Source organism: Mustela nigripes, chromosome 13 (assembly GCF_022355385.1).
Source record: "Mustela nigripes isolate SB6536 chromosome 13, MUSNIG.SB6536, whole genome shotgun sequence".
Taxonomy (NCBI): Eukaryota; Metazoa; Chordata; class Mammalia; order Carnivora; family Mustelidae; genus Mustela; species Mustela nigripes.
This window is the reverse complement of record NC_081569.1, coordinates 130,955,593-130,982,798: the sequence shown is the minus strand read 5'-3', so window position 1 is coordinate 130,982,798 and position 27,206 is coordinate 130,955,593. Positions and strand designations below refer to the sequence as shown.

The window sequence follows — 27,206 nt, the reverse complement described above, 5'->3', positions numbered from 1 at the left end:
ATTTAGTCATTAAACAAAAGGAACATTTTTCAAATAATTATTCATACTGTCTAAATAACCTAAGTACTGTAGTTATTTTAATTCAAAATATAGTTTCTTTGCTTTCTAAAAGTACATCGTAAATACAAATTCTGATGTTATCTGAATTTACACAATTGAATTTATGAAGTATATTTTCTCTTGAAGTGTATGGCAGTAATGTTCCAATGCCCAGATCTTTTATCAAAAACATTGATTAGTTAGATTTTCAATCACTTTTTTAGTAAGAACAAAGTCAGAAGGAAAGGGCTATTTTCCTTTGTGCTGTAGGTAAGAACTGGATGCCGGTGTCTTTAGGAGAGAAACTCGGGTTCTATTGCCTTGCATATTCTCTGTGTGAGGTCTTTTTATGAAGAATTTTACTTGAGCCCAAGAAGCTTTTACACTTACGTGTTTAATTTTGACACAGCTGTACACATCTGCTTATAAAAACAGATTTACTGAGATATTTTCCACATACTGTAAAATTCACCTGTTTAAAGTATATAAGTCGGTGAGTTTTTAGTATATTCACAGTCATGTGCAACCATCATGACAGTCTAATTTTGAAATATGCCCATCACCCCGGAAAGAAACCCCATGCCCATTAGTTAGCAGTCTCTCCCATCCCCGACTCCACTCCTCCAACTGGCTTTAAGTAATCACTAACCCACTTTTTGTCTAAGGGTGTCATTCCTTTCTTTCTTTTCTTTTTTTTTTTTAAGATTTTATTTATTTGACAGAGAAAGACACACACAGAGAGAGAATACAAGCAGGGGAAGTGGGAGAGGGAGAAGCAGGCTTCCCACTAAGCAGGAAGCCTGAAGTGGGGCTTGAACCCAGGACTCTGGAGTCATGACCTGAGCTGAAGGCAGAGGCTTAACGACTGAGCCACCCAGGTGCCCCTCAGGGTTCCATTCCTTTTTATTGCCAAATAGTATTCCGTTATATGGATATACCACATTACTCATCAGTTGATGAACATTTGGTTATTTTCAGTTCTTGGATATTATGGTAATGCTGCTATGAATATTCATATACAAGGTTTTGTGTCATCATTTTAAACTTTCTTTTAATGTGAGGATGTATATTATATCTTAAGATTTGCATTGGAATTCCCTGGGTATAATTTTAACTTAGTATAACATATATCATCCAATGATCTAAGTACATTTTGCTAAACTAGTAGGTAACTCAACCATTTAGTAGTCTCTCCTTTGTCTTTTGGAGTCACTTAAAAACTGAGTGAGTGAAATGCCCTGTTTGCTTTCATCACTCTCTGTGCTGGATCCCATTTCAAAGGACTCTGGAGTTTGATACTTTATATCCTGATCTCGATTGGAGAAGAATGGCTTATTGTAAATTCATTTACAGTAGGTTGGCTATTTGGGGGCATGAAAAGCTGAATGACAACATTAGGTCATATCCTCTGTTTTGTTAGTTTTAATCTTATATATTCTCGTTTTTGTTTTTCTGAAAGAATTTATAGACTTTGTAATGCTGAACAGCTTCTGGCATATAGAATTTAATTTCTGTGTTGACATTAACCTCAAAGATAGGTCATTAAACTTAAGCTGAACTTGGGCAGTCATTAAGAAAGTAGTTCAGAGAACTACTAGATTAGATTAATAGTAAGAATATTTAAGTGTCTTATTCACATTGTCTTCTGGCCTTTGACTCAATTCTGGATCTGGAGGTTTATTTATTAGAAATAGGACCCCATAATCTAACCAGAGCTAGATTACTTGCAACTTACTAAGTAGTCTTTATTAAAATAAACTTTTAGCAAATTATGGGAGCTAGCTTTTAAGTCTCTCTACCTTCTGAAAACATGAGGTTCAGTCAGATATGTTTGGTTACAGAAATGCTAGTTTATTGAAATGAACACGAGTATAGAGGAAAAAACTGATTTAAAATTTGGCTGTTTCACAGAATTATATCAGGTTGATCTTAACAAGCCCAAGGATTTTTAGTTCATTAAGATAGCATTGTCCCGCCTGGACTTTGTAAAGCATCTATTTCTTTCAAATAAAAAATAAAAGTATTTGAGTAAAGCTTTTTATGTAAAAGCATGGTAGATGTCTCCATTTTTTGGAAATCCTGTGAAAACTTCAGTCTGGGGAGGACACTGGACAGATAACTTAATTGTGTTTTGGTTGTTGACTGTCACAGTTTTTTTGCTCAACAGAATATGATGAAGAATAGTTAAAAGTACCTTAGTTTCTGCCAAATTTTAGATAGACCAGATTCATTATTTGTGGTTTAATTTCTTAAAAGTAGGGCCATGTTTTATACTACTTTGGTAGCTACAAGAAATCCCAAACAGTGCTGGGAATTAAGCAGGTACTTAGGACTTTTAAGCAGGTACTTAAGGGTTTTAAGATCTATTTAATAACATTCAGTTGCATTTTGCACCAGTGGCCTAATGGAAAGCTTTTAAAAAGGAGTTGTTCTTAGCTTGTCTAGGTGTTCCTAGGTAGTACATTTCTAAAGGCTCAGTTCAAACATCACCCCTTTTTCTAAAGCTTTTTCTTGCCCATCCAAAACAAACCATGTGCAGAATTAAGTATGCCCATGTCTGTTCTCTTAATGTGTTATAAGCTGCTCTTACAGCTTTCATGAAATTGTTTTTTTTTTTTAAAGATTTTATTTATTTATTTGTCAGAGAGAGAGCGAGTGAGAGCGAGCACAGGCAGACAGAGTGGAAGGCAGAGTCAGAGGGAGAAGCAGGCTCCCTGCGGAGCAAGGAGCCCGATGTGGGACTCGATCCCAGGACGCTGGGATCATGACCTGAGCCGAAGGCAGCTGCTTAACCAACTGAGCCACCCAGGCGTCCCCATGAAATTGTTTGATAATTGTTTATTTTCTCGTCTGTCTTCTCTCAAGATTCTCAAGATTAAGGATTGTATGGTAACCTTAATACTAAGCATAATCGTGACAACAGAGATAGAGCTAAAGTCTTAGTAAAAATTCTAATCCCATGGGGGGGCACCTGGCTGGCTCCGTAGGACATGCAGTTCATGATGTTATGGTTGTGGGTTCAAGCCCCAAGTTGGATGAGGAGCCTACTTAAAAACAAAGTTCTAATCCTAAGGCTGAATATTTTAATTTCTCCCATTGTTGCTCATATTTTCTAAAAGATAATCTCTTCAGTTTTTAACTTTTAACTTTCAGATAGTAACTTTCATATAATAAAACCATGCTTTCTCTTTTGGTAATGAGCTAGAACCACAGAGAACTGGAGACAAAAATCAGAAAGCCTGGATAATGTAGATTGGTGGTAGTCATACTGTAGCGTCCATCAGAATCACCTGACAGGCGTGTTAAAACATGGATTCTTGAGCCCAATCTCTGGAATTTCTGATGCAATAGATCTGGGATGAGGACGTAAGAATTTGTGTGTCTGACAGGTTCCCCAGGTGATGCTAGTGGAGTCGGCCCAGAGACCAGACTTTGAGAACCACTGATATAGATTGCAGATTCTAACTAAGCTATCTGAAAGACCTCCAGTATATTGAAATGGAGCTGTTCTGATCTTCCCACCTAGCCCTCTTTTTAAGGTCTAGGGGAAAAAAAGTACTCCATGATTCCAAAGCTCTCTCCAGGTATCTACACAGAGCACAGTTAAACTGTTAATGAGCCAACTTTGGTCCCCACAGAAGCCAGGAGGGGTTTTCTGAAGAAGATTGGTTAATCTCTTTTGGTGTCTCATCATCTGCAATTGTAAGAGTATATGTGAGCGCACAGTAGGAACTTGTTGACTGCTTGATGAAGCTAGTTTAGAACTCTAACCTCCTGGTTTTGAAACCAGGGGTCTAGCATCTATAAGACGCTTCTTTTTGAGGCACCTGGGTGGCTCAATCACTTGAGCTTCTGCCTTCAGCTCAGGTCCTAATCCCGGTATCCTGGAATTGAGCCCTGTGTCAGGCTTCCTGCTCTGCGGGGGAGCCTGCTTCTCCCTCTCCCTCTGCTTCTTGCTCCCCCTGCTTATGCTCCCTCTCCATCAAATAAATAAAATCTTAAAAAAAAAAAAAAGATGCTTATTTTCATTTTACTTCTGTATTGGTTTGAATGCAACTAAAATTAATGAAAAAATATTTTAAATTTAATTATTAATCGTTATGTCGAATTAACCAGATTTCCCCATCATATTATTTTGAATTAATTTATTTTTAATTTAAATTCAGTCGATTAACATATACTGTATTATTTGTTTTAGGGGTACAGGTCTGTGATTCATCAGTCTTCTGTAACACCCAGTGCTCACTACAATGCATACCCTCCCCAGTGTCCATTGCTTAGCCACCAGCCACCCCGTCCCTTCTACTTCCCTCCCCTCCAGAGACCCTTGGTTTGTTTCCTGAGATCAAGAATCTCTTACAGTTTGTCTCCCTCTCTTGTTTCCTCTTGTTTCATTTCTTTCTCTCTTCCCCTATGATCCTCTGCCTTGTTTTTTAAATTCCAAATATCAGTGAGATCATATGATAATTGTCTTTCTCTGATTGACTTATTTTGCTTAGCATAATGCCCTCTAGTTCCATCCACATCATTGCAAGTGGCAATATTTCATTTTGATGACTGCATAATATTCCATTCTATAAATATACCACATCTTTTTCCATTCATCTGTCAATAGACATCTGGGTCTCTCCATCATATTTAACTACATTGATTACCCATAAATTGTGGGGTTTTTATTTTTTTTAAAGATTTTATTTATTTATTTGACAGACAGAGATCACAAATAGGCAGACAAAAGCAGAGAGAGAGGAGGAAGCAGGCTCCCTGCTGAGCAGAGAGCCCGACATGGGGCTTGATCCCAGGACCCTGGGATCATGACCTGAGCCGAAGGCAAAGGCTTTAACCCACTGAGCCACCCAGGGGCCCCAAATTGTGTTTTTTTAAAGATTTATTCATTTAAGTAATCTCTGCACCCCAGGTGGGGCTTGAATTCACGATCCTGAGATCAGGAGTCTTACATTCTTCTGACTGACCCAGCAAGGTGGCCCTACCCATAAATTTTTTTTTTAATTTTTTATAAACATATATTTTTATCCCCAGGGGTACAGGTCTGTGAATCGCCAGATTTACACACTTCACAGCACTCACCAAAGCACATACCCTCCCCAATGTCCATAACCCCACCCCCCTTCTCCCAACCCACCTCCCCCCAAGCACCATAAATTGTTTTTAAGATGATATATTATTACTTGTACTGTCAAAGTTTTTTTCACTTAATACGTGTTTATTGTATGTTAACTATGTTTTGGTTAAGCTCTGGAGTTTCAGTAATGCACACTATTAGACAGTAATATGTAATTTTCTGGTTGAGGATATTTTTGTGTTCTAATAATTTTAAATTAATAATTCATGAATATTGTAAATAAGATTATTTAGAAACATTATAACCAAGTATTCAGTGGGGGGGGGGGGGGGGACCCAGAAGGTTAACTAGCTGTTATTTCTAATTGGAAGGAAAATGAACTACCATATTACTTCCCAAGTAGAAATGCCATACAATCAAGTTCTTACCTGATTGTTATGTGGTTTTAAAAGAAATTCATGGTCACATGAAGGCAGTAATCGTTGTACCTATGTATTACTACATGATTTTAGAGGAAAAAGATTTTTTAAATGAAAGCCTACTGGATAGCTCCTGTATATTGTACATTTTTTCTAAGTCCATCAGGGAAATCATCTTAAAAGATCTCATCCATTGATGAATTTATTGTCTGGTCAGGTTGAGAACATGAAACGTATGAACGTGAAACCACAGTGCAAACAATTAAATATCAAATTATCAGCTAGAACAAGTAATTTGTTTTACATCGTGTAAATCATCTATGAAGTAAAAGGGTGTCCAAAGTGAAGTAGGATCGGTGAGGTCATCATTTATATACACAGTTGTTGACAGTATGAGAGCAAACTAGTTGAAATTTCATTGGACTAGTGAAAGTTTAGATTAAGCTATCTCTTTTCATAACTTGTTAACTTTTGGACTGACAGCTTGAAGTTAGTCTTGCTCCCGGCCTCTAAAGGTTTTCCTGAGAAGATTCAGTAAATGAGTAACCAAGGACTCATTCTCTCCACCTCCCAGAGAATTTTGTAGAAGCAGAGTATCAAGCCAGAGAGCACCTCTCATGGCTGTTTTATGAATAAATTGAAAACAGTGCTCATAGATTTGTCAGTTTGATTTCTTAAATAATTAAGAGAGAGAAAAGTTGGAGGGCAGCTGCTCCTTTTTAGGCTTAACTTGAGTTAGATTTGATAGACTTTAAAATATATATAATCTGCTTTTGATTGCTTGTTCATGTGTAATTTTTTCCTCATCCAAAGACTTTAACGATGCAGATAAACATTCGTGACATGAAAAGTCACCCCCTTTCTAAAGCGTTCCCTGTCCATCCATTCCCAAGCCCTCTGCAGAGTGAATTACCCGGGTGTCTGTTCCCTGGCTTACTCTTCATTATATTATGTTATGTGGTGACAATGAGAAAAGGCTGTATATCCAGAGAAGCATATTTTTATTATGGAGATTTTCTAAGCATGTACCAACTAAAGGAGAGAGAATGCTGTGATGGGCTCACATCCCCATCTTCGTAATTCTTGTTTTACCCCTACTCCCTTGTATCATGCTGTTATATTCCTCCTGTTGGCGGGAGTATTTTAAAGGAAATGCTCACAGAGAAGGCCTTTCCTTTTCTTTCCTTTTCCTTTCCTTGTTCCCTCCCTCCCTCTCTTCCTTCCTTCCTTTCTTTCTTTCTTCCTTTCTTTTATTAAGAAAGCTTTTTTCTTTAAAAAAGGAAAAAAGGGGACGTCTGGATGGCTCAGTTGGTTAAGCAGCTGCCTTCGGCTCAGGTCATGATCCCAGCGTCCTGGGATCGAGTCCCACATCGGGCTCCTTGCTCAGCGGGGAGCCTGCTTCTCCCTCTGACTCTGCCTGCCTCTCTGTCTGCCTGTGCTCGCTCTCTCCCCCCCCCCCCGATAAATAAATTTTAAAAAATTAAAAAAAAAAAAAAAAGGAAAAAATTTGGGGGGGGGCGCCTGTGTGGCTCAGTTGGTTAAGCAGCTGCCTTCGGCTCAGGTCATGGTTCCAGGGTCCTGCTTCCTGCTCAGCAGAGAGCCTGCTTCTCTCTCCCTCTGCCTGCTGCTCTGCTTACTTTGCTCTCTCTCTGTCAAATAAATAAATAAAATCTTTAAAAATAAAAAAATAAATAAATAAGGAAAAAACAAAAATAAAAAACGACACCTTTAGGGTGCTTGGGTGGCTCAGTGGGTTAGCAGTTAAGCGTCTGCTTCAGCTCAGGTCATGATCCTCGGGTCTTGAGATCAAGCCTCAAGTTGGTCTCCCAGCTCAACGGGGTGTCTGCTTCTCCCACTCCCTCTTACCTCCCACCCCTGTCTGTGCTCTCTCTCTTTCTCAAATAAATAAATAAAATCTTTTCTTAAAAACCCACCATTAATATACTGAACAAAATAAAATAGTTCCATGGGGTGCCTGAGTGGCTCAGTGGGTTAAGCCTCTGCCTTCGGCTCAGGTCATGACCTCAGGGTCCTGGGATGGAGCCCCTCATCGGGCCCTCTGCCCAACGGATAGTGTGCTTGTCCCTCTCCCTCTACCCCTCACCCCTGCTGGTGCTCTCTCTCTTTTACTCCACTCTCTCTCTCTCAAATAAATAAAATCTTGTTTAAAAAAAAGAATTGAAGGGGTGCCTGGGTGGCTCAGTGGGGTAAGCCTCTGCCTTCAGCTCAGGTCATGATCTCAGGGTCCTGGGATAGAGCCCCGCATCGGGCTCTCTGCTCAGCGGGGAGCCTGCTTCCCCCTCTCTCTCTGCCTGCCTCTCTGCCTACTTGTGATCTCTGTCTCTCAAATATATATATATATATATATATATATACATATATATATGTATATATATATATATAGAAAGGGAGGCAGAGTTCCTTTTTCCTGATATATGAATACATTATTTCATACACGAAGTAGATACGTAGTTGGCCACCTACTGGGTGGCTGGCATTGTTCTAGTTGATGGTGATACAGCGGGAAGTTCTACAGAACTTCATGGAGCATGAAGAGAAATAAACAAAGGTAATTGCAGATTTTGGTGAGTGCTATGAAGGAAGTAAAAGAATGAGAGGACTCGCTTTGGATAGGGTGGTCAGGAAGACCTCTTTGAAAAGGTGACTTCTGAGCTGAGACATGAAGGATTAAAATGATCAGTGCTGCCATTTATTGACTTCCCTACTATATGCCAGGCAGCATAAAGGATTTTCTTGCATTATTTTATTCCATAGACTCTGCAAAGTCTACTTTATAGTTCCTGTTTTACAGATCAGAAAACTGATGCTCAGAAAAGTAAATTACTTGCTCAAGACCTTGAATCTTAGGAATAGAGGCCGGGATTTGGACCAAATCTAGGCGTAATTCCAAAGCCAGATAGGACATACCCTTTTCCTGTGTTGCATTACCTCTTAGACAAAAGGAAAGTGGTGAATACTAGTTAATGTAGTAAATGGTTTAATTTATTTATTACGGAATGGTTATAATTTCAGAGTACATATACTCATTTTATTTGGGAATATTTGTTACATAAGAAAATAGACCTTTTTGTCCAAACTAAATGAAATCATTTCAATATCTGTTTTTATTGTTTTTGATTTAACAATGGTTTTATGTTTAAAATACCTTCGCAAAAATATCATCCAGATATTTCTAACCTATTAAAATAATGCACCTTCTGAGTTTCCTTTTTGTTTACTTTTTGTTTTGTTTTTTACTTCACAGATATTTGTTAAAACTTATATAAAAGATATTTTAAGGTGTCTGTTTAAATTAACTTTAGTAAGTGAAATAACCAGATTGTTCGGGGTTCTATAAATAACCATAAAATTAATCTTGGGGGGAAATTTTTTTTCTTATACCAGCACTTACTGAGCACTTAAATGTATTCTCTGAAGTATTACAACAACTCAGTCAGGTCAGTAGTGATCCCCATTTTATAGATGAAGGAACTGAGGCACAAAGAGGCTACCTAATTTACTTGCGATCACCCTTTAGTAAGTGATAGTTTTTAGACCTAAAGTTCAAATCCTACGCAGTCCTTGGTTTTATATCCTAAGTATTAAAAAGGTCATCTCAAACAATAAGAAAGTAGGAAACTATTATTATATTCTTCCTTGCCAGTAAGTTAAGTCCATACTATTGTCCAGTGAACCATGCATAAAGACTCAGACATTTGCTTTGGTGTCTTAAACTAGAACTAGTTTAGCAGTTAAAACCCAGATGCTAGTAATCCAAAGGGGCACGTGCACCCGAATGTTTATAGCAGCAATGTCTATAATAGACAAACTATGGAAAGAACCTAGATGTCCATCAACAGATGAATGGATAAAGAAGATGTGGTATATATACCCAATGGAATACTATGCAGCCATCAAAAAAATGAAATCCTGCCATTTGCAGCGACGTGGATGGAACTAGAGGGTACCATGCTTAGCGAAATAAGTCAATTGGAGAAAGACAACTGTCCTATGATCTCCCTGATATGAGGAAGTGGAGATGCAAGGTGGGGGGTTTGGGGGGTAGGAAAAGACTAAATGAAACAAGATGGGATCAGGAGGGAGACAAATCATAAGTGATTATCTCACAGAACAAACTGAGGGTTGCTGTGGGGAGGAGGGAGGGAGAGGGCGGTGGGGTTATGGACATTGGGGAGGGTATGTGCTATGGTGAGTGCTGTGAAGTATGTAAACCTGGCAATTCACAGACCTGTACCCCTGGGAATAAAAATATATTATATGTTTATTAAAAAAATAAATAAATAATGGGGGAAAAAAACCCAGATGCTAATTTTACAAACAAGGCCACCTCTAACAATATTAAAATAATGGTATTATTTCCTGGCTTCAAGAAAAATTCCCCAGTAACTATAGGAATGCTGTGGCATGAAGACAACATCTTAAATCTCTATGCAAGTCATACACAAAGTGTTATGGCAGTGAAAAACTGTGGTGTGAATAATACCTCCTCACAGCCCAAGACACGTGATGTATCTTGAGCCACAGTGTTTGTTGGATTTTGTAATTTCATGAGCAAGATTTGTATTTTTTTTTAAAGTTCTGTATTTCTGTGTGTTCCACTTGATGTCAAATCTGTATTCTTAGATTGTAAGGTTCCATTAAAAAAAATAAATAATCTCAGCCCCTCCTCCCTCCACTCCTCCTCCCCCCCCACACTCATTTTGTATAATATGGTAATGATATCACCGTTGCAGTAATTACGGGTCATCTTCATTTCTTTCATCTCTGCCTGTTCTGATGGCTTCATTCCTTTGACGGAAAAGATTTGGCTCTGGGTGCTATGATTATTTTGTTAAGCGTTATTCGAATAGACAGGAGTGAGAGAAATTAATCAATCCAAATGCAATTAGCATCATGTTTAACCCAGTGATGGACGTCTCAAGGTGAAACAGCTAGGGGAGTTTCAGACATTATTATTCAATCCAATGGTTCTTATCTAAATTATAATCAAGAGAGGTTTTTATTGGCTTCTCAGTGTGAAGATGTAACTCTTTCCCTGCCCTAGGGGTCAAGAAGACTGAGCCTTCATCCTCTGTAGACTTTAGTTACTGCCAGCATGTTGAAGTTGGGATGTTTCAAGCGGGAAAGTTGTCTTAATGTCCAGGTGATTTGAAATTTATCTATATGGTGATCTTGGTCTGATTTTCCTGAGAGTGGGATGTGGCCTATGGATAAATTACTCTAACTTGAGGCAAAATATTTTGTGTATTGATCAAGTCAGTTTGACTATTTATTTTCTTAACCTTACATGATAGATTTATTGCTTTATTACACACTTTATGGATGAAGAAATTAAGACTGAGAACATGAGACTTAATATGAGAAAGGTTTCACCACGATGTATTACTACCCATGCCCTGAAGCACAAGTGTTCTGCACAAATTTCTAAGTGTTTAGTAAAAGTTCTCACCTCAAGAGTATTAATCCATTGCTTTGATCTCATTGCCTTTTGTTCAGTTGAGTTTACTCTTGAAAGGGGAACCAAGCAAAACTATGAAGTGCTCTGAAAAGGTTACAAAATACAAATAAAAACTTGATAGCTCTCCTTCCTGAACCACATCTTCCAGGGTTTGATGTTGTTGTTGTTGTTTTGGTTTGTTTTGTTTTTTAGTAGGGAGAAGGATAATAAAGATTGAATATTTGAAAACTAGTCTTGTTTTGCTCTTAAAAGAAGGCAGGGCAAGGAGAGTTGATGGGAGAAACACAGGCTTTCACCTGAATACAACATTTTTCAAATGCCTGACAATTAAGATTCTTCTACTTCTGCTTTCAATCTTCAGGCATCATGGCTGACACTTCCCATATTTTATGTTCTTGTTTGATGTTTTATATTCTGAGAATAAATCTGTTGGCTGGATATTTCTATCCTTTTTTTTTCTTTTTTGTCATGAAAGGCCATTAAAATTATTTTCCATATTGGAACTGTCCAAATTTGTTTACCTGTACATTGAGTCCTGGCTTTTCTTTTTTATATTACATCTTGGGTAAAACATTCACCAGAAATGGGCCTTACCGTGAACTGAGGGGGAAACGTTTAATATAAAATTATCCTTCTCTGAATTCCCCGGAGGGAACACTGTTCTTAGCACCCCACCCTTTTGAAAGAAAAAAAATCCTATTAGAAAAACAAGATGCCCAATAGAAAGAGAATCTGGAAAGTGTGCACCCAAAAAAAAAACCAAACAAAAAAAAAAAACTTTTTTTAAAGAGCTCTCAGGAGGAAGATTTTCATAGTCCATGATAGTTTGGTCACAGATGTAGCATCCAGACTGTTCTTTTGTCAGATACATGTTTCGGTCTCCTCTTGAAATGCTTATGCCCAAAGAACTTTAGGCAAAAGCCTCAAAGCTGTTCTGCTTACCTTCAGATGCTTCTTCTATGTAATTTAGAGAAGAGGGAGATTTCTACTAGAGACTCTCGTTCATGAACTCTCCCATGAGTTCTTTGAGAATGGAGACCTTGTTAGCATTACACCACCTTCTGAGGACCACCAAGTGTCTAAATGAGGCTTCAAAGTCCCCTTCTCATGCACGACACGGTACTCAGTTCATAGCACCTTCAGATCTTGATGGCCGCACTAGCACAGCTGCTCTTGGATTAGAGGCATGAAGAAGTGTGCTTCGTCCTCAACTTGAATGATCCATCATTTGCTGGTACGTTTTGTGCGGAGTTCTGAGCAGGAGTGTGGGGAAGGATCCCAGTCTGGCGAGCTGCTCTGCTGAACCCCGGCTCTCTGCCAGAGCGACCAGAGACTTCCCACGTTCCTGTGAGAGAGGACACGGAATTATAAATCACATCGGTTTCCTTTTGCTCTCCTCTAACGCACCAAAATAGCCTGTGAACAACTAGCCTGTCTCAAAGGCCGCTTCTCCTGTATTGGAATCTTCCCTAATATCTAGTACGGAGTCGTCACTTCGTGTGACTGACTTAACCATTCATCCAACCCCCTTCATGCTTCCCCTGCCCAGTGTACCGTGATGACTGGAGGTCCCTTCCGTCACAGTTATTAGAATGCATTCAAGGTTGCCAGGACGAAAAAAGTAATTTTTAAAAGCGCCCAAACCATAATTGTAACCAGTGGCTTCATTTCTACAAAACTATCTTGCAATGAAGCTAACTAAGTAAATCGCTTCTGAGTGTCCTGATGTAAACTAAACTAGGATTGTATGTGTTCCTCTTCGCTGGAAGCAGCTGCTGGTAGAGTTAAGGAAGGCGGCTGCCTCTACTCCCTGACATTACTCCGGTAGGTCTGGTTCTCCAGGTGAGACGTGTTACACGGACGCAAGTCATTCCTGGCTCCTTTCTTTTCGCATTGGAGATACTATTTTTTTTTTTTTAATTTTATTTATTGGGGCACCTGCGTGGCTCAGTGGGTTAAGGCCTCTGCCTTCGGCTCAGGTCATGATCCCAGGGTCCTGGGATCAAGCCCCGCATCAGGCTCTCCACTCGGCAGGGAGCCGGCTTCCTCCTCTATCTCTACCTGCTTCTCTGCCTACTTGTGATCTCTGTCTGTCAAATAAATAAATAAAATCTTTTAAAATTTTTATTTATTTATTTGACAGACAGAGATCACAAGTAGGCAGAGAAGCAGGCAGAGAGAGAGAGAGAGGGAAGCAGAGAATTTATTTCTTTATTTAAAGATTTTATTTATTTATTTGACAGACAGATCACAAGTAGGCAGAGAGGCAGGCAGAGAGAGAGGAGGAAGCAGGCTCCCTCTGAGCAGAGAGCCCAATTCGGGACTCAGTCCCATGACCCTGGGATCATGAACCGAGCCAAAGACAGAGGCCTTAACCCATGAGCCACCCAAGCGCCCCTTGAGGTCTTTTAGGAAGGAAATTGTTTGATCTCCTTTGGCCATTCCCAAGAATGCCTGTGTGCCATCTCGGAGCGGACCTGCTACCTCTTTCTCCAAGTGGCAGCTGAGGAGCTCCAGGGCTCCCCTTGGTCAGCGAGGAACGCAGGGAAGGAAGAGGTCGAGACAAAGAATAATAGTCATGGGAACTTGAAGGAGGTGGGATGGGAGAGGTGTGTGATGCGATTTCAGAGGCATACACCACTCCGTCGCCTCACGAAGGCCTCCTGTGCACGACGGGCTTTGTCGTGGGGCAGCTCAGACACCACTTTGATAGGCAGCCAAGTCACGAAAGAGACACACCTGCACCACTGGAAATAGAGTTTGATGAGACAGTTGATGTGTGTTCCAGCAGCAGACAGGAAGTGTCTACTACAAAGGGAACCTGCTGTTTACTCCAAAACTCAGTTCCCACAGAGCACACGGACCCGTTCTCAGGCTACTGCAGTTTGCTCCCGCCACATCCTGATCCCTGCAGCACGGATTTCTCTCTTCTCTCATTCTCCGCTTCCTCACTCCTTCATGGTACATAAAGTAACTGGTGTATATACACAACAAGCATATGGTTTTTTTAAAACATGACCAGTGCTATGTTCTGACCAACATTGAACGGACATGGAATGGGATAAAATACTGGTTCAGCGGTGGTATCCCCTTTCCCCGTTAGTGGCATGCTTGTTCAGTTCTTACCTCATATTCCAATAAGTTATTCTGCTCTCACTGTTTAACCATAAAAAGAAAAAGAAAAACTCCTTGTGTACCTTGCTCATTTGGGAGAACTTGAATGTTTTTCATTTATCATTATAAAACAAGGGCAGTTGTATAACTTTTTTGTACATAGCTGTTACATGCAGGGCATTTTGTCTTTAAATAGAAACAAATTGCTCTAAAAGAAATGAATTCTAGGGGCGCCTGGGTGGCTCATTCGTTGGGTGTCTGCCTTCTGCTTGGGTCATGATCCTCAGGGTCCTGGGATCAGGACCACATCGGGCTCCCTGCTCGGCTTCTCCCTCTCCCATTCTCCCTGCTTATGTTCCCTCTCTCACTGTCTCTGTCTGTCAAATAAATAAATAAAATATTTTTTAAAAAAAGAAAAGAAATGAATCCTGGATAGTTTTCCTATCAAGTGTCTCTTTGCTTAAATAAACGTCTTGTTTGAAATGGAAGAAAGAACGATAGTTGTACAGTAGGTAGTGTTTACTAAATGCCTATGTGACCTTTATGTTAATTTCACCTTGAGCCAATGAGGGAACCAAGGGGTGCCTGGCTGGCTCAGTCAGTAGAGCATGCAACTGATCTCAGGGTCGTAAGTATGAGCCCCACGTGGGTATAGACCTCACTTTAATAAAAAATTTATTTTAATAAAATAAATTTTATTAAAAAAAAAAAAAAAGGGAAACCAAACCTCGGGAAGATGTCTTGGGTGACTTGTCTCCATTGGTCCAGGGTTCATGTAGGAGCTGGGAAGCAGCAACTCCAAGACGGTCTGATGCTCAAAGCCCTGCTCCTTACACAGGGTTATGCTATTTCCTTTGTTTCCTGCCAGTCGTATTAGAGTCTCCTAAAGACAGCCTCGTGTAACTTTTCTCCATCTTGCTAATGTTTTTAATTATGTTGAGGCACAGAAATATTTAAAGTAGTTTGCACTGGAATTGAAAACCAAACATTATGAGTTTCTCCCATTTCATTAAAAAGTTACTTAATCTTTACATTGTTCTCTACATTAAAGCCGAGCAGAATTTTATCAGGCAATTGCCTCAAAGTTATAATCTGGAAAATCTTTCTGTAATGAAACCCATATGTCATGGGCGAAAGGTGCAAAGCCCTGGCAGAGAGGGTTGGTCTCGTGAGAGAGTCTGCACCCAATCTCGTTAACCAGGGTGCCTCTGGTAATCCCTCATCCCCTCACTGGTGAGAAATCAATCTGTACCACTGAATCTTTTTCAACCAGCCACCAAGAAAATTTACTGCAGAGAAGGCAGTTTGGGGATAGTCATTGTGGGAAGGGAGCCAGAGGCAAGGCTCACTGTAGATGGAGGAATTGGAGAATCTGAAGAAGAGATTGAATTAAACCACACACCACCTTCTGAGCGAGCAGGACGGAGACCTCCCTTCAGCCCTGACCTCTCTGACTAGACCCGGGTATTTACAGCTGCCGTGAACCCGGCAGCCTTAGGGAAACGATGAAGGGGGACATAGAAACTGCATAAACCTGGAAGTTGATCGTAGTTTCTCCATTTGCTGCCTGTCCTGTCCCACATTCTCGGCACAATTCACACGTTACCCCTACGGCGACAGTCTGTATTGTGACTTAACTCCGTTCGCGGGCTCCATTGCGTAGGAGGGCCTGTGATCATGACGTGGCATGGAGGCCGTGCTTCTCTTCTGCGCACAGATACCGTGGTGGTGGATGACCAGTGGATCCCTCTTGGCATAATTATTAGAATGTGGGAGCAGTGTTGCCTTCCTGTTCAACCTCAGAACCCTAGAGGATTAACCCAGAACTAGAAAATGGTTAAGCAGTTTTACTGACTCTAGGTAAAACTGGCAGTCTTATCGTTTCTAAGATTGTCTCCTAACACATGGTGGAAAAAAACCAGGAGAAATGAAAGGAACTAGAAGTGTCAAGCTGGGCAGCATATAATCTTACCAGGGCCATTAATGCAAGAATTGCACCAAGCCATAACTAGTAGAAACAAGAAGGGATGAGGCAGGGGAGTAGAAATGTCTTCCTCTCTTCTGTAAGCAAGCCAGAGACATCTCTAAAGGCTCTTCCCTTGGAGAGATTTGAAATCCTTGGTGGGAGTTTTTTCATAAAATACATTTACATATAAAACCCTGCTGGAAGGGGTGTGTATGTGCTTGCATGCGAGTGCACACGCTCGTGTGTGTGTGTGTGTGTGTGTGTGTGTGTGTGTGTAAGAGGAATACAGAATAGTAGCAGAAGGCTGTCTCCCTACTCCTAATGGGATTTTGCAGCAGCATGTGCGAGTTTGTTTCAGAAGTCAAAAATGAACAGATGTTGGTATAAATTACCTCTGTGTCTGATGTCTTGCAAATTAAAAGCGCGGTTGGCATCACTAAACAATTTCACTAGGTTTAGGGGGGTGCGGCTAGCAGGCGGCGATTACTGTCGCGGGTCGGTAAGAAACCTCGCACTACAGCAAAGCAGCAAGGCAAGGATAAAGAAATAAGGAATAAAATTAGGGGTTATGTGAATTAATCAGAGATGTTAACATCTCCGATAACAAGTGAACAGGAGGGCTTGAGGTCTGAAGCTGCCCCTGACCCACAGCAATTTCTCTGCGCACAAAGAGGGCTTGGTGCTTAGGAGGTGATTTATAGGGCACAGCCCTCTTTTAGGGAGCAGCTATGTCACAAATTCGTATATCTCCTATATGGGACTGGCGAGTAGGGAAACTTTCTCCCCTCCCATGTAGAAGATGAGGTCTTTGAATTACTTCTACTTTTACGGTGGTTTTCTGCAGCTCTGTGTGCTCAGATTAGGTTGAAGGGGGAGGAATGATTGAGTGGGGAAAGGGTTGTTAAAAAGGATTGGTTAAATTCAAGGAGAGCTTGCCACTGAGAGACTTTGGAAGAACAGTTTATTTTGCCGTTTAAATCCTTTTGATCCCTCAACTAGATTGGGTCTTTTTAAATTTGATGTCTTAAAATATTGTTCATTCTCCCATTTGGGGAAGAAAACAGTAAAGAATCGGGGATATGAAGGGAAACAGGCAGAAGTAATTAGTAAGATCAGTACAGAGCTCCAGGCCCAGGATTTTTGGAGCAAGCCTCTGTTCTACCCAGAGTTTTGGATTACCCACTTCTGGTTTCCAAAATACCTGCTTCTAGCCATGCTGCGGGATCATTTGATATGATGTACAACTCCTTAGTAAGCACCAGAGAGGAGACAGGAGACCCAACCAGCAGAAATAAATGATGAGAGCCACTCTGGCCAAAAGTTTAAGTCAGTTCCTAGAGGATCAGGCCGAGGGAAAAGCTTCCAAGGAGTGGGATTTTTTAGGTTGTTAGCCTCCCTTATCATAGTTCATTCATTCACTCAGGAAACACCGAGTACGGGAGAAGCAACAGACTACTCACCCTCCTTTGAAAGGCGGTGTGTTAATGGTACCACTCTACCAAGCATGTTCATTGCTAAATAGCCAAAAGAAAACCAGGGCAGGTGGCATTCATGTGCTACTCATTTTGCAGATAAAGAAACAGGCTCATAGATCTTGCCTATCCCAAGGTGTCGTACCCCCCCCCCCCGCCCCGCTGCTAAACACTAGAACTGGAACCTCAACTGAGTTCAGACTCTTGTGTCATCTACAAGTCCACGCCACCTCCCCTGGGCAGGAAAATGCCTGTTTGGATTTCCTCTAGAGTAGTTAGTCCTACCTCTGTCTCTCCATTAATCTGGCATTACTTTCATCAAAGGAAATTCTTTTTCTTGCCAAATAAGCAAGATAAATTTAGGAAAAACAACCACCACCAGCAATGTAGAGAATGAAGCCCCTAGGGCCATTAATAGATCTTAGTGTCTCTGTAAAGGAAGGCAACAGACATTATTGTGTTCCTGCTTGGAATCCTTTCGTATAATATCATTCATCCAGCCAATATTTATTTAGCAGATACTACCTCTAGTGTTTGTGATAGAAAGAATAATGAGCCTCTACCCTCAGTTCTTACCCTTTAGGTCAGGAAGACACGTATATAAACAGATAGCTGCAAGTCTTACCAGAACTTTGTCTGTATAGGGTTTGGTGCAAATCCACAAAGGAAAGGAACAGTCATTTTGATTTGAGCCCGGGTGGGGTTGGGGGCACATGTGGCAAGCACTTAGCACTGGAGCTTCCATTCCTAATTAGTGGGATTTCCTTGCCCTTTGTTGGAGCTCCAGAATTTGTGAGAGGTGAAGAATATATGGACTGCAGGTACCAGAACCTTCCCTGTGGTTACGGAGTTTGTATTATTGTATTATTGTAGTTCTCTGTTGTACAAATGAACCAGGAGCTACTAGGGAGGGGGAGGGGAGTCCACTCATCTAGCACCAGGTCTGGACTTGAGTCAAGCCACAGGAGGCGGGGCAAAGGTCCTTCTCATTCTAAAGGTGCCTCTCCAGCCATCTCACTCTTTGGCCAGGATGGGGACATACTCTTAGGAGGCCACAGGCGCAGCCTGCTGTGAGCCCACCGCCCAGTATCAGGAGACTCCTGGCCTCCGGGACCAACGGTTGGAAACTTTGAGCACTGTTAAATCTATTGAAGAGATCAGGGAAGATGATTTTGTCGGCATGAGGATGAAGGGGTGTTACAGTACATCCACTTCCTGCAGGTTTGCTCGGCAGAGCTGCAACAGTGGGCTTCTGGAGTGGCCCTTGTAATTGAGAAATGTTTTACTTTCATTTTGGAGCCTCATATGTAGGAAAGTAGCTGTATAAACCCTCTTGTAACCACAGCATTCAAAGATTGATGGTGCTGAAAGGCAGAGAAAGACACATAAACCTTGCCTGGCTGTATTAAATATCTAAGGACTGACAATGCCAAGAGAGAGAAGACCAAAGCTCTATAAACCCTACTTTATTACACCATCCACAGATGAGCTGCACTGAGGGAATATAAACCCTGTTACATTACAGCATCCAGGGACTTCCACTGCCAAGAGATGGGGTAAATGATCTCTGATTCTGACCTGAGATTATAAATGTCCAGAGACTAGCAACCAACCCAGAGAAGACTCTAATCTTGGTTGGGTTGTAGTCTCCCAAGAGCAAACCCCGTGACATAGCAAACATGAGTATTTGGTTATATTCTGGAGAGAGAGAGGGGGAGGTTTGGGGGAATTCCCTGGGGATTTTGTTCAGAGGGGATGACAGTCTTCCCCAGTTGGCCTTCTGGCAGTTGCTGGCTTCCTACAGTTTTCTTCGTTGTCAGTGTTGGTTGGTTTTTCCCTCTTTTTGGAGGTTAGTGGTGATTCCGTCTTAGTGGTAGCAACTGTTTTTACAATGTGAATTCGTTTGCATTTTTAAAACGTATTTACCTGAGATCTCTTATGCAGATTGTGGGTTTTCATTGATCTTCCATTTGCTGTGATTGCAGCCAGAGAGATGACACGGGGGAAATTTCTCAACATTCTGGAGAAACCCAAGAAGTAGCAGCTGCTTGTGGACGGGATGTCCTGGGGACTGGAACCGTGCCCTCCCTCCCAGTGGAGCTCTGACGATGTGCAACTCTCTGCTTCCCGGTGAGAGGCCGGAGGGTGCCCCTCCAGGACTGACTCTCCCCCCTGCTCCTGGCACTCTGCACCTCTGAGGACATTCGGCGGCAAGAGAGGAATTTGCTCTGTTGAGTCTCAACAGAAGGATGAGTGCAGTTACTCAGTCAGCTTCCAGACTTTGACCATCTCAGCCTTGGATGTGGGTGACACCAGAGAGCACATCATTCTTAAAGGTCAAAGTTCTGCGCTATCATTTCAGAAAGTGATGCAGGAGCCCCAGGATCTTACACCTGATTTGATTCAGTGATGGCAAAGTCAGCTGTGGCACGTGGAGCGGACGGGTTCTTCTGGCTTGTACTTGATATCTTAGGAAGTATTTATGGTATGAGGAGACCAGAGAACAGTTAGATTCTGAAACAGACCAGTGAACTGACTGTGAACTCTCCATTATATATTGGGTTCCAAGAATCCCCAGCTGGAGAAGCCAGAGTCTTCTTGACATGTATACCTGCTTTAACAATTCTGTACCTCTCACAATAGTCCCCATGCCCCAGTGCCTTTCATTCCCCACCATCAGTTCTGACTCCAGGAAAGGGGATCCCTGTGTATCGAGTCCCTCCTGGGAGTAACTAGTGAAAGACCCATGCAAGGTTGCACTGAGTTCTAGACCTCAAGACCAAGTTAAAGATGAAAGAAAGGACTTCTGAGTTCCAGGAATCGGTTAAAGACCCACACAAGAAAGTCAGTATGGCCAAAAAGGCAGGAGAAGGGGATTGTTGACAGGAGTTCCCATTTGATTAAAAACAAGAATCTCTAATTGACCTGAAAGGAACGTGCTGTGGAATGGTGGCAGTGTTTTGCCCCCCCCCCCCCCCTCCCCTCTCACAGCAGATATTTCATCAATGTAACAAATACACACATGCGTGCACGCGGGAAAAAAGAATTTCCGGACTTAAATGCAATTCCTGTGGAGCTCTTTGCCAGTTATCTGTCTCTGTGTTAAAACCTGAAAACCTAACCCATGTGTAAAATTGGTTACACATGTTCTCCATATTTTGTCTTGTAAGCCAGCCCCCAGTCTCTGATGTTTCGAGAAGTACATGATGCGTCCTAATCTTCATGCAAAGAACATCCACATGGCGGTTGTCTGATGGTGTTTGGTTACAAGCAAAGTTGTGGTTAAATTATTGGTCCTGAGTGTCTGTGCTAGGGTGCCACACTCGTCAGTTAAATAGCTGATCTGCTAACCATTTCTGACATGTGTGCCTTGTTTCCCAGGCTAGAACTAATGTTGGGTTTTTCTCTCATTTTTGCCATCCACGTGACTTTACGTATTGATAAGGAGAAAACTTGAACACGAGTCACAAAGGATGGGTAAGCGAGAAAGAAAAGATTCTGCCTGGATGCGATATAGAAATTTAGGCTGGGGAGGCATAGATTTTAAGTTAGCCTATTATTGACATTCCTTTTTCTCAAAATGCAGTTGGAGTAGGAGGGAAGGGAAGGGCAAAAAATAGTGCCACAACGTCAGGTTTTTCCTTTGCTCGGTTTTGGAGAGTTGATGACATCAGGCACTTTTAAGTGTTTGGGGAAATTGAGACATACATGGAGAATATGAGGATACCTCCCCAAAACCAACTCAGGTCTGTAACCCAAGGCTGTGTAGTTGGTTTTCTGGTCTGCTTTGGCCTTTCTTTTATTGTCATCTTATTCACCAGCACTTAACATAAGTCGATGTTTTAGAATTGCGATATTTATTGGTTTTGTATTTGTCATCCTTAGAAATGTTAATGATGTATTTTTATATTGATAATATAAATGGATGTGTAATGTGTGTGTACTTCAGGGTGTTAGAGGACTGTGCTTTGTACTTGATGGTTTCTGTGTCGTCATAATAAATATGTCCCTTTCATAGGAGAATGAGTTTTTCTTTTCCTCAAAGGGCCAAGTTGCATTCATTGGAAAGTACAACTCTAATGATAAATAACCTGCTATTTTCCCTTTAATATCATAGTGGGTGGTGTGGGGCTTTATGACCATCTACTACTTGGTCTCCCAGCTTCCAGTCTGTTCTACTGGCCATCCAACCTCATTACTGCTCAACTCCCTGAAGTATTACTTAAAAACCTTTAATACCTCCTTGTGTCTAATAATAAAGTCTGGGTCTCTTATCCTGGCATTTAAAACACTCTGCATGTAATCCTCATCACCCCTCCTCTCCAGTATATGGAATCTGTTCCAGTTAATCTGAACAGTTCCATTTTCTCACTTAAGTACCTTTGCTCATGCCGCTGAGTCTAGAGAGTCTCTTTGCACATATCAAACCTACCCTTCCTACAAACCCCTGATGAACCACCTGGAAACAATCTTCCTCCCTGCATTCCTACAACACGTACGTATCCCGTCCTGACTTTTACCAACTCTACCTTATATTTAAGTGGTCTGAGTGCATCTCTCTCGTCCCACTGAACTGTGAGCTCCTCTCCTACGCATCTGATTGAGCTGGAAGGGTCCATACTTGCTTGCAGACTTCCAATTAAATATGATGGAAGCAAATGTTTCTCTGCTGCCTACCAAAATCCTTAGTGTGACTTCCTTTTGGACTCTGCTCTAGAACTAGAGAAGAACAAGGATTAGTCCTATCACTGTCCCCCACGGATAGTTTACCTGCCCTTGAGCAGAGCCTCATGCCCTTTCAGAGAAACATTCCATGTGAGGAAACCCAGTTGCTTGGCACCATTGGCTCATCACTAATTTCCAAGAAAACAACTGGGTGGGCAGTAGATTGTGACCTGGAAAAGCCCGGCCGGCCAGCTGCCTCCGCAGGGACAGCGTCATCACCACGCTGCTCTAAATCTTGAGAGATTATTTTTCCAATAAATAATTATATATGATTTGCCCACAGGTTTCTTGGGCCTTCCCTTTGCCATTCTGAGTGCCTTCCTCACAGAAGCATCTGTTGGCTGAGAGGAATAGCACCAGGGCTTCGGAGACAATTTTCAGGTTCTTATTCAAGTCTTTTTCTCACCAGCAGTCTTGTTGATTCTTGCTCTCTTCCGTGTCTTGGATTCTTGGTTGGCCTCTACCGATTCGCCTGGCCTTCCTTCCATTGTCAGAACACCAAAAGTTCACAGGCTATTAACTGTATTAATAGCAAGATGCCATTGTTAATTTTTCTGTGTCTTTTGGTGGCCCACTTATCATATTTTTTAACTGGACACTTGGGAACTGCTGCTCGTTGGTGGTTCTCTAGCTGCAGCTCCTGCCTTCTGGGCCGTGAAAATGGAGCTGGTGAGTCAATCCATTGCCTTTTCGGTTTCTGAAGGGTGTTTGGACTTCCATAGGAGCTTTGTGATGAAACCAAGAAATTTCCTTTCCGGGGGGATGCTCTGGGCCCTTCTGTTTCCTTCCTCCAGGATTAAGGGCTCGCAAAAAAGAGAAACAGGCAGAGACCAGGAAGGGAGGAAATGGGCTGATGAGCCAAGGTAGATGGTCCCAGGGGTCAGACAACATGATTCCTTACCAGCTTTCAACTTCTACACAAAATCCATCTCCTACCATTTGGTTACGTTCTCCATTTACTGTTTGCTTCGTCTTGTGCCAACCAGATGGCCCCTGCACGGGCTTCTCTTTCCCCAGAGAGTCTTAGAGCCTCCACCCCAAACAGTGGTTTACAAACCGAGTTTGTAAGTTCTGACTGGCCTCTAACTGACTGTTAAGCCTCTATTGAGTCTTCTCTGGCCCTTGGGGGCTGTGTCCCCGACTCTGCCTAAAGAGACCACCAGCCTTCCTACTCTCTGTCCCACAGTTTTCCTTCATGATCAGGGGCATTTGGGGGCTTCAGGTGGCCCCAGGTGCAACCATGAGGCTCATGGTTGGCACAAGGGCTGGCAGAGCCTGTTAATTAGCACATGAACACCCCAATGCTCCATTAGCCAGGCCAGGCATTCGGAACCTTCCCCTCCTGTGGGCCCCTTCCTCCTAATGAGAGTGGGAAGAAGGGCCTCACAAAACACTGCCTCAGAATAATATTCCGCTTTGTCCCCACCAGTAACCAGGGCTGACAGGATCACTCTGTCCATTTCTCTTCTAATTAGCACAATTCCAGCATGGCCTGAGCCAGCAAATGGAGAAAAGCGATCAAAAGCGATCGGACAACCGTACCGAATCACAAACACAAAGAGGGCCATTCCCTGTAATTAGGTGAGACAATTCCTCAGTCTTTTCTCGGCTGGAGTTTGCCGCTAAGACTCTTGCTGTTTGGGTCCCAGCAACACAAGTTACATGTCTCCCTGGGACACTAATAAGCCCCAAATTGTCTTCCGCTTCACACAACTCTAACCAGAGGACAGATGCCCGAGGGTGGGGGGGGAACACAGTGAGGGGACAGGGTGTCTAAACAGCGAAGCAGCTGCGGCAATGTCTCCCCAACTCCAAAAGGCAGACACTGGGGCTGGGGGCAGAGAAGGAAGAGGCCATTCATTTGTTGGGAGAACAGCTCCGGGTGCAGCCTGCCCCATTGCCTGAAGCCCTAAGAATTCTGGGACCTCAGGAGAGACCCACTCTCTGCTATTTGCCTCACCCCGTTCATTTGCCACTTCTGGCCAGTTGTCCCCTTCGGGTCTCCTTGTCTCTTCTCCTACATGTCCACGCTGGGGGCATCGTGGGCAGCTACAACCGTGGCACCATCCTTGGACCTGCACCGAAGCCCTATACAACCATAGTCCACGAACTTGAGGCTAGCTAACGTGCGGCACACACATGGGAATTCTACACTCAAAGAATCTGTGACTTAGAAGGAACACTTCCAGCACCCATTCACTTCTGGGTCTCTGGCTCTCTCACAAGCCTTGCTTTCTACCCCATTCTCTCTTCTCCTGGAAGATCGCTGTCTTTTTCAACAGAGCAGTGGCCCATCAATGGCTAGGGCAAGAAGCCACCACTGGCCACACTCCATGTGGCTCAAAGGTTGGCCACTTAATAAACAAGACACGGCTCCCTCAGGATTGCAGCCCATTACTGGGATTACTAGGGGTGACACAGCCATGAACTTGGTCATAGCCAGGGACAAAGGAATGCAGGGGAGAGTGGCATGTGGAATCGCAATTAAACTCAAACTCTGAGCTGAGTTGGACTCACACATATTTTCATCTTATCCTGTTCTCTGCTTTCTGTTTGGATCTCTACTTGATGCTTTGGAAAGGGACCTCCAATACCAGAAAATAATTATCTGGAATCCAAGGAGCCAGAAAGCTCAAGTAATAAGAATGCTTTGTTTTTCCATCTTCCCTGTCTGAGACACACAGAAGTACCAATGAGGTTTGACTTCCTTTAAAATAACTTTTGGGAGATGTCAAAGAATCTGAACCAAATTCGTACAGTCTCTTACGGTTTCTTTGGCTATAAACAGGGATTAGAATAGTACTTGCCACATAATACGTGCTTAATAAGAATTTGTTGGAAGAGCTACACCATGACACTCAGTGTGCACAGCTTTCTTGCTAGTCTCAGTTAAGAGTGTGGATCTGGAGAGAGAGGCAGTGTGTGGTCATGCAATTCACTTCTCTGAACCATAGTGTCCTTGGGACATTTCCTATGAGGCAGGCAAGGGGCGCCTGGGGTGCTCAGTTAAGCACCCGATTCTTGGTTTCAACTCAGGTCATGATCTCAGCGCTTTTGTGAGATCGAGCCCTGCATCAGGCTCTGCACTGGGCATGGAACCTGCTTAAGATTCTCTTTCCCCTTCTCCTCCTGCCCCTCCCTCTCCTCAAAAAAAGGGGAAAAAAGAGAGAGAGAGAGAGAGAGGCAGGCAAGCATCATGGATAAGGGCATAGACCCAGATGTCAGATTGCCTGGATCCAAATCCTGTTTTTGCTGTCTGCTAGACATGTAACCAGAAGAAAATCGCTTCACCTGTCTGTTTGGTTTACCCCTTTATGGGGTGGGTCCAATAGTAGTGTCGAACTGCTAGGGTCATTGTGGAGATTAAACTAGCACTTGCAAGTATTCAGAATAGCACATGGCCTATCTTACCCACTACATGAGTGCTTGATGGATATAGCTTTTAAGATGGATTCAATGCATTATTTCATTATTATACTCACATTTGTTAAAAATTGGTAATTCTTACAGAGAAAATAGAGTAACTTTCGGTTCCCCAGAATAGTTGGAAGGGGTAAAGCAGAGAAGCAGTTTCTCTCGCTCTTTGCCGAGAGCTGACGGCTTCCTGGGTACCCCTGCCCTCCTCCTCCGACCCTCCGGGGCAGCCTGTGCTGGCGTGGACATTCAGCAAGTATCATGGCTGACTCTTTGTTGCTCACGAACAAGGGAAGGAGAGGTGTTCTTGGTGACAGTGGCCGGTTTCTGAGCTGATACTGAGCTTGGCAGAAGCCTCAGCTCGCTGGACTTCCCTAGTCTTGATGGTCCTCCCATTTGCTGAGCATCCACACTCTTCCAGTCACTGCACAGGGATGCTCTTCCCTGTTTTGCTGTGTCCTCCAGCCCTCCCCACCCCACCCCTACCCCAATCCCGCCATCCTTCTTCCAGATGCTCCCCTTCCAGGCCCAAGCAGGAATCACTTGGGCCTGGACTCCCCCCGCAGCAGTCTCCTCCGGGCTTTGTCCTCCCCAGGAGCCCGCGGGGAACAGCCTGGCCTGCCTGTGCAGCCCGAGGGCCTCAGGGTCAAGCGGGGCTGAAGGTCACATCCCAGGGCTTTCCCGGATGCGGCCAAGCCCCAGGAGCAGAGCAGGCCCAAGCCAGTGGCTTCACACAAAGGAGCAGCGGAGAAGAGTCAGGTTGGAAAAGTCAGTGACTTTAGGCGGAGCGGAAATGAGAAGCATTGGCTGCAGCCACCAGCAAAGCCCTGGGTAGGGCCACAAGGGTTGTGTAGGGGTCAGAACCATAAAGGTCTTTGAGGAATCGGGAAAGCAAACTCCTGAGAACATCTTCCTTGGCCTCCTTTTCCCCTCATTTGTCTCTGCTGTCACTGCCTCCACCTTTTTTGGGAGGGAGGGAGGGAGGCGCAGAAGGAGAGGCAGAGAGAATCCCAAGCAGGCTCCACAGTCAGTGCAGAACCCAGGCTGGACACAATCTCATGATCCTGAGATCATAACCTGAGACAAAAATAAAGAGTCAGATGCTTAACCTACTGAGCCGCCCAGGCGCCCCTGCCTCCACCTTCTCGGCAGACCCTCATCCCTTGCTTTTCTCACGGGGCTGCTTACCTCAAGCCAACTGGTCCTTTGTACCTGGAACTATTGATTAAATCATGGTACGTTCACATAGTGAACTGTGATGCAGCCAGTTAGTATGTTTGCAAACGGTTACAATATCATGGAAGAAATAGTTTGTCATAAGGGTAAGCAAAAATAAAATAGCAAGATGTAAAATTACAAATGTGACATGATGTCCAATATGGGGGGGGGCAGGGTATTATAAGGAAATAGACCCAAGGTGTTAACGGTACTTACTGCCTGGTTGGAGGATTGGGGGGGGGTGGTAATTTTTGCTTTTTTCCTACATTTTCCAAAC

At 42.9% G+C, this 27,206-nt stretch overlaps 1 protein-coding gene across 3 annotated transcripts in view; it reads left to right on the top strand.

Moving 5' to 3' along the window:
- Positions 1 to 27,206, top strand: part of LIN52 (lin-52 DREAM MuvB core complex component) — a 162,283-nt gene that overhangs the window by 119,489 nt on the left and 15,588 nt on the right. The window contains exon 6 of one of the 3 annotated variants that reach the window (XM_059373759.1): positions 19,558 to 21,587. The exons of the other annotated variants lie outside the window; for them this stretch is intronic. Coding sequence (XP_059229742.1) covers positions 19,558 to 19,613 — 56 coding nt within the window. The 3' untranslated portion in view covers positions 19,614 to 21,587. Of the gene's footprint in view, positions 1 to 19,557; positions 21,588 to 27,206 lie in introns of those variants that run through there. 3 annotated transcript variants of the gene reach the window in all.